An 8,612-nucleotide genomic window follows, 5' to 3' on the forward strand; every position below is an offset into this window, starting at 1 on the left:
TTGCTCTTCGTATTCAGCGAGATCTGGCGGATCAGGTCCGCTAGACTTTGTTAAATATAGGTCATGGATGAGCCAATGACAATCGGTATATATATATATATATATATATATATATATATGCAGCCACCAATCAGCAGCTAGAACCTAGGTTATTTGCTGCTCCTGAGCTTACCTGGATAAATTAAATAATAGAAGTAATTTGGAAAGTTTTTTAAAATTGTGTGCTCTGTCTAAATCATGAATGACTAATTGTGACTTTACTGTCCCTTTAACTATGGAGTTAAACCCTTTATATGATTAAATACATAGTAGAAAATTGGCAATATAATGAAATATAGCATTTTCTTTTACATTAGTCACCCCTTTACAGATGAAGCAGCAAACAAGGGCTAAACAATGAGGAATATTTTGGATGTTTTTATGGCAACTCAAAGTTTTCACTCTTCATCGATTTAGAGTGCAGTAGATTCAGCCACTTTGTAGTAAAAACTATGGTAAACTAAGCTATTGAATATGATAGCTGTATAGCTAGAAGCACTGTTTAATTAAAAATAAAAATAAACTGTTTGAACGCCACCTGAAAGTGCAGATAGCTTTCTGGTAAGAGAAATCCAAACTGTGTGTGTGCTCCCTGCTGCTACTCAGCACTTTCTGTTGTAGCTTCCTCTACAGGCTGCTTGCATACTGTCGTCACACAAACTGTTTCCACATACTGCACATGACACATGTATGCTCCTAAGCATATTTAGGAGTATACCCTCATTGGGAAGGGCCAAATTTAAAAAAAAAAATGAAATTTTAAAGGGTTAAAAAGTTTAAGAATATAAGTAAACTGGAACTTTTTCTAAGTGTAAACTCTATCAGGATTTTGAAAGTTGAATATTCCTTCCATGCCTCTTTAAACTTATCTCTTCATGAAATCTTAGTGAATGTATCTTCCCTATGTTAAAGTGAGTGGACAACTGTTCTGTTAGAGGAAGTGATAAAGTGACTGTATGTTAAACAGTATTGCAGAATTATAATAGAACACATTGTTTCAAAATTTTTATGTAAAAGCTGATATATTTAATCATTTTTGCCCATCTCTTTTTCACTTTGATTTTCTTTATTTATTTTTAAGCCAATAGTATTTCTGATTCATAAATGTAGGAAATGTTCAACTGTGTTGAAACATGTAAATTCTAGTTCTACACGAGCATTTTACTACAATGAACGCCCTTATGTGTCAATCCAAGTATGAATGGTTATGCTTACTGTATTTAAAATACATTAAACAAATAACTGCAACATATGATTCACATATAAAGTAAATTATTGCACTCTAAAAGACAGCTCAGCACTACATGTCAAATCCATGCAAATGCTTGTGTACTAGCATGAAGATTATACAAATACTTGTATCTTTGCTTTAAAACCTTAAGACATTTTAGAATATGTCACATATTAAGGTTTTTAGATATCAGTTTTGTGTAATCATTGTTGTAGGGTGCTGTGATGAAGAATCTGTCTTGACTCTTTTTTCTAGTGCTTACTACAGGGTTCCCAAGGAAACAGATGGAGAACTTTTGTAGAGTGATAAGGAAATTTTTTGTCTAGCTGAGACAAGTCAGAGTGGTTTTTGAATAGTAATTACAGACAATACACTTGTTGCAAATGTGAAAAATTCCAAGCCCATATTGTTTCCTGCGACAATCTACGTATCTAATGATGTGTTGCATATGTGACAAAATATGACTGAAATTTATATTGTTCTGAGTGATTTTTTATAGTGGATGCTAATATTTCACACAGATTTGCCTGATATGTGTGTTACATCTACTGATGTGAGGATCTTCCAGGCCAGGTTATCTGTATCATTTTTAATTCTCTGTTTGACCTGACAAAAACACCATAAAGTATACCATTATTTAAAATAATCTGTTTGTAGGGTTCATTGAATTTATCAGTTGCAGGAATGTATACAATGGTGGCACAATTATTTTAATAGGCATTACCTTGCAGGTTGGACTCCCACCAACATGAGAACTTTAAGAGCTATTCTTCGATGGAGATTCCACTCTTCAATTGCAGATGCCATTAGAAGCCCACTAAGAAAAAGGAAGTTTGTATCCAAAAAGTACTGTGGGCAAACTTTGCTGGAAGGCAAAATACCCAAGAAAGGAAAGAGAACTATCGGAAGCAGTGCTGTGACAGCCAATGGTAAAGCTTCTGTGCACCAGTATAAGGCCATTAATAATACTACGTAGAGGCATTTTCCTTCCTGTAATTAAAAACAATGATGTATTTAAACCAATATAATTTTATTTAATTTAAACATCTTAATTTTATAGTTTTTCTTTTTTTTTTTTAATAGGACATCTGAGTTTTAATAGTCTCAGTAACCAAGATTATGGCAACTACCGGCAATGGAAGCAATCAAGTTTTTCTACACCTCAGTTTTCTAATGATAAAATAATTTGGAAGACTGTAGTACAATATGTAAGTAGCTTAGTCATTTTACCTTGATTTGATGCTAAGAGAATAAAAGCAAATGACAAGTTACAATGAATATTCCTTTGTGCCCTTTTTTTAAATAATTATTTTTAATAAAGTTTACCAAAAATCTACAACTATTTTAAAAACTGTTAGCAAAAAAAAAATGTAAAGAAGAACAAAATAATGAGCAATAGAAAAAAAAATTGGCTAGTCTTTTACATACGATGCTAAAACAATATACAAATTATAAGACCAAACACTTAGGGCCAGATACTGTGTGCTTACTATAACATTCCAATGTTCTGCACAAAGCAGAATATGTTCTAAATAGATATTCCTATACATATCTGTGTGTGTGGTGTATATATATATATATATATATATATATATATATATATATATATATATATATATATATATATATATATATATATATATATATATATATATATATAACCAAAAAAATAATCAGATATATGTAGAAATGTGTATTTCTGAATATATAGAACATATTCTATAAAACTGGAATGTGAAATATTCATAATTTAATGTCGGGTTTGCACACTTGAGGATTTGCGATCAGATTTGTACACGATTAGGGTGTTTTTCACACTTTTTTTGTTCCATTGACTTTTATGCGCACATTGGGTTAACTTGCAATACAAGCGCTACCCAACGCAAAAACGTTAAATACCGGTCAACTCGTAATCAGACCGTTAATGGGCTCATAAGGTCAGATATAAAGCTCTTCTTAAAGGGGTTAAGGAATATAAAACTTTAATGAACAACCTTTTCATTGGTATAGTATTTTCAATGTAATTTTCCAACCCATAATCAATTATGACTTTAAGGTAGAGGGCTATGTTTAGATCTAACTTTGCACATGCTTTATGTATCTCCATGAACTTATAATTATTCTGTATGTGGTCAGTACAGTCAATAGGTGAGTAAGTCATGTGTTGAATTGACCTTCAGAGTCTTTTTATGGAGTAAATAATCTCTCAAAATATCCTGTGCGCAAGATGACTGAAGGCTGGTTTTAAGGAAGGTTTAACAAGAAAATCTTATTACAGTAACAACCAGATTAACAAAGTATTGGTTAATGAAAGAGGAAAACTATGTGAACTTTTGTCCACAACATGAATTATAAACCCAGTACATTTCCATTTTCTGCTGGAACCTAGAAGTTCTGTTTGACTAAATGCAATTAAAGGGACGGTCAAGTCAAACTTAAACGTTCATGATTCAGATAGGGCTTGCAAATTTAAACAACTTTCCATTTTACTTTTATCATCAAATTTGCTTTGTTCTTTTTGTATTCTTTGTTGAAAGCTAAACCTAGGTAGATTCACACTGATTTCTAAACCGTTGAAGGATAAAATCCAAGTCTGTCAAAAAAACTGAAATAAGGGGTCAGTCTGCAGAGGCTTAGATACAAGGTAATCACAGAGGTAACATATATATTAATATAACCATGTTAGTTATGCAAAACTGGGTAATACGTAATAAACGGATCATCTATCTTTTTAAACAATACAAATTCTGGAGTAGTCTGTCCCTTTAAGTGTCTGGTATTTTTGTATTTATTTTACTGAACAGCCTGCTAAAATACTGGACTATTTGGTTGAATACCAGACACCTAACAACTCTATTTGCATCACATTTTGAACCATTAGCTACCAACTTTTGCAACTCATTTAACATTGGAAGGCATCTTTACAATCTGTTTATTAATGATGTATTTTTGTCTTTCACAAACCCCATTAAATAACTTCCTCATACATATGAAGACTTGGGTTTTAATTTATTTGCATATACTCTAATTTACATTCGTACACCAACTATTTTTTCACACTATACAGTAATAATGTTCACGGTACATACACTGCACACATAAAAAAACTACTATACCACAGCAAAGAAAATATATGAAACCGGCACAATTTACTTGCTATTTACAACAGATAGTATACACTCCTAAGATCAATGAAGACTCTACTATTCAGGGATGCCTACAACCTACACTATCTTTCCTATCTCCACTGTTATCCCCTTAAACCCCATAGCATGTAAACCTATGAGCCCAGCTGTTTGTAGTCCACCTTAATAAGAGCCGACTACAACAGTGCAACTCTCAGCAGGACCCTCTACCCATTTGATCCCTGTAATTGTTTTTATATACCAGCTATGTTCATAGCGCTGCAGAACCTGTTAGTGCTCTACAAAAACCTGATAATAATAATAAAATCTATCTTTCTGAGGAATTTCAAGAGATCATTTTTTGAAGACCTCCCAACCATCCCATATTCTGTGCAATTATCATTGGTTAGGAAGTCTTGTCCCACCTCCTGCCTGCAGTATCCTGATTTTTTTGGGGAATGCATAAGTTCCACAAAGGACACTCCAGGCAAGACACCCTATCACAGACCTGCCCACAAGTTCCCTAATCTTCCTGTCCCAGAATGCCTCCAGTACATGTTGTGATGTGTGTTTTATTGATTTGGTTTTAACTACTATAAGAAATGTTTCTCACGACTTATTATTAAGCAGCTTTCAAAAAAAGCATCTTCTCTCTATCACATATCTAAAAACTGATTTGTGTACAAGAGATTGTTGTGATTCCCAATTCATTATGAAATAGCAAGTTTCAGTCAAATCAGACAGTTATATAACTTATGTAGATATAAAAACATTCTAGAAAATGCAATGAATGGTCTTTCTGTTGGGCTTCTAACTACAAAGCAGCAGTGTCTAGACATATGCAGCAGAGAAAATTTGGTTTGTCCGAATCTTTCAGAACGGATATTGTGGGAAATTAGTTCCCCCTAAAATTTGCCTACTGCACTATTTGTTTTAAACTGAACGAATACTGAATATACCTGGAACATCTACTTTTTTTTTTAAATGCAGACCCTGGGATCCACCTCGCTAAGCCCATAGCAGGCTAGAGGAAAGAATTTAACCCCTAAAAGTAAATTAGAGGAAACAAATTTTGTCAGTATTTCTTAATTTTCTTTCAATTTAGTTGTTTGTTTAAAATTTGCATTTCTAACTAACGGCTAGATTTAGAGTTTTGTCGGTAAGGACCCGCGTAGCTAACGCCGGCTTTTTTCTGGCCGCACCATAAAAATAACTCTGGTATTGAGAGTCCACATAAAGGCTGCGTTAGGCTCCAAAAAAGGAGCGTAGAGCATTTTTAACGCAACTTCAACTCTCGATACCAGAGTTGCTTACGGACGCGGCCAGCCTCAAAAACGTGCTCGTGCACGATTCCCCCATAGGAAACAATGGGGCTGTTTGAGCTGAAAAAAACCTAACACCTGCAAAAAAGCCGCGTTCAGCTCTTAACGCAGCCCCATTGTTTGCTATGCGTAAACACTTCCTACGTCTGCACCTAACACCCTAACATGTACCCCGAGTCTAAACACACCTAACCTTACACTTATTAACCCCTAATCTGCAACCCCCGCTATCGCTGACACCTGCATATTATTTTTAACCCCTAATCTGCCGCTCCGTAAACCGCCGCTACTTACATTATCCCTATGTACCCCTAATCTGCTGCCCCTAACACCGCCGACCCCTATATTATATTTATTAACCCCTAATCTGCTCCCCACAACGTCGCCTCCACCTGCCTACACTTATTAAACCCTAATCTGCCGAGCGGACCGCACCGCTACTATAATAAAGTTATTAACCCCTAATCCGCCTCACTAACCCTATAATAAATAGTATTAACCCCTAATCTGCCCTCCCTAACATCGCCGACACCTAACTTCAATTATTAACCCCTAATCTGCCGACCGGAGCTCACCGCTATTCTAATAAATGTATTAACCCCTAAAGCTAAGTCTAACCCTAACACTAACACCCCCCTAAATTAAATATAATTTTAATCTAACGAAATTAATTAACTCTTATTAAATAAATTATTCCTATTTAAAGCTAAATACTTACCTGTAAAATAAATCCTAATATAGCTACAATATAAATTATAATTACATTGTAGCTATTTTAGGATTAATATTTATTTTACAGGCAACTTTGTAATTATTTTAACCAGGTACAATAGCTATTAAATAGTTACGAACTATTTAATAGTTACCTAGTTAAAATAATTACAAAATTACCTGTAAAATAAATCCTAACCTAAGTTACAATTAAACCTAACACTAGACTATCATTAAATTAATTAAATAAAATATCTACAATTACCTACAATTAAACCTAACACTACACTATCAATACATTAATTAAATAAAATACCTACAAATAACTACAATGAAATAAACTAACTAAAGTACAAAAAATAAAAAAGAACTAAGTTACAAAAAAAAAATATTTACAAACATAAGAAAAATCTTACAACAATTTTAAACTAATTACACCTACTCTAAGCCCCCTAATAAAATAACAAAGCCCCCCAAAATAAAAAAATGCCCTACCCTATTCTAAATTACTAAAGTTCAAAGCTCTTTTACCTTACCAGCCCTGAACAGGGCCCTTTGCGGGGCATGCCCCAAGAAGTTCAGCTCTTTTGCCTGTAAAAATAAACATACAATACCCCCCCAACATTACAACCCACCACCCACATACCCCTAATCTAACCCAAACCCCCCTTAAATAAACCTAACACTAAGCCCCTGAAGATCTTCCTACCTTGTCTTCACCCTGCCAGGTTCACCGATCGGTCCAGAAGAGCTCCTCCGATGTCCTGATCCAAACCCAAGCGGGGGGCTGAAGATGTCCATGATCCGGTCGAAGTCTTCATCCAAGCGGGGCAGAAGAGGTCTTCCATCCGATTGAAGCCTTCATCCAGGCGGCATCTTCTATCGTCATCCATCCGGAGCGAAGCGGCAGCATCCTGAAGACCTCGGACGCGGAACATCCATCCTGCCCGACGACTGAATGACGAATGACGGTTCCTTTAAATGACGTCATCCAAGATGGCGTCCCTCGAATTCCGATTGGCTGATAGGATGCTATCAGCCAATCGGAATTAAGGTAGGAATATTCTGATTGGCTGATGGAATCAGCCAATCAGAATCAAGTTCAATCCGATTGGCTGATCCAATGAGATTGAGCTCGCATTCTATTGGCTGATCGGAACAGCCAATAGAATGCGAGCTCAATCTGATTGGCTGATTGGATCAGCCAATCGGATTGAACTTGATTCTGATTGGCTGATTCCATCAGCCAATCAGAATATTCCTACCTTAATTCCGATTGGCTGAGGGAATCCTATCAGCCAATCGGAATTCGAGGGACGCCATCTTGGATGACGTAATTTAAAGGAACCGTCATTTGTCATTCAGTCGTCGGGCAGGATGGATTTTCCGCGTCGGAGGTCTTCAGGATGCTGCCGATTCGCTCCGGATGGATGACGATAGAAGATGCCGCCTGGATGAAGACTTCAATCGGACGGAAGACCTCTTCTGCCCCGCTTGGATGAAGACTTCAACCGGATCATGGACATCTTCAGCCCCCCGCTTGGGCTTGGATCAGGACATCGGAGGAGCTCTTCTGGACCGATCGGTGAACCTGGCAGGGTGAAGACAAGGTAGGAAGATCTTCAGGGGCTTAGTGTTAGGTTTATTTAAGAGGGGTTTGGGTTAGATTAGGGGTATGTGGGTGGTGGGTTGTAATGTTGGGGGGGGGTATTGTATGTTTTTTTTTACAGGCAAAAGAGCTGAACTTCTTGGGGCATGCCCCGCAAAGGGCCCTGTTCAGGGCTGGTAAGGTAAAAGAGCTTTGAACTTTAGAATAGGGTAGGGCATTTTTTTATTTTTGGGGGCTTTGTTATTTTATTAGGGGGCTTAGAGTAGGTGTAATTAGTTTAAAATTGTTGTAAGATTTTTCTTATGTTTGTAAATATTTTTTTATTTTTTGTAACTTAGTTCTTTTTTATTTTTTGTACTTTAGTTAGTTTATTTCATTGTAGTTATTTGTAGGTATTTTATTTAATTAATGTATTGATAGTGTAGTGTTAGGTTTAATTGTAGGTAATTGTAGGTATTTTATTTAATTAATTTAATGATAGTCTAGTGTTAGGTTTAATTGTAACTTAGGTTAGGATTTTACAGGTAATTTTGTAATTATTTTAACTAGGTAACTATTTAATAGTTCTTAACTAT

General features: G+C 35.5%; 1 protein-coding gene across 1 annotated transcript in view; it reads right to left on the minus strand.

Annotated features, from left to right (window-relative positions):
- SLC13A3 (solute carrier family 13 member 3) overlaps positions 1-2,245 on the minus strand; it is an 86,228-nt gene extending 83,983 nt beyond the window's left edge. The window contains exon 1 of the mRNA XM_053693641.1: positions 1,995-2,245. Coding sequence (XP_053549616.1) covers positions 1,995-2,230 — 236 coding nt within the window. The 5' untranslated portion in view covers positions 2,231-2,245. The remainder of the gene's footprint in view (positions 1-1,994) is intronic.
- Between the last annotated feature and the right edge of the window lie 6,367 nt (positions 2,246-8,612).

This window comes from Bombina bombina, chromosome 1, assembly GCF_027579735.1.
Source record: "Bombina bombina isolate aBomBom1 chromosome 1, aBomBom1.pri, whole genome shotgun sequence".
Classification (NCBI taxonomy): Eukaryota; Metazoa; Chordata; class Amphibia; order Anura; family Bombinatoridae; genus Bombina; species Bombina bombina.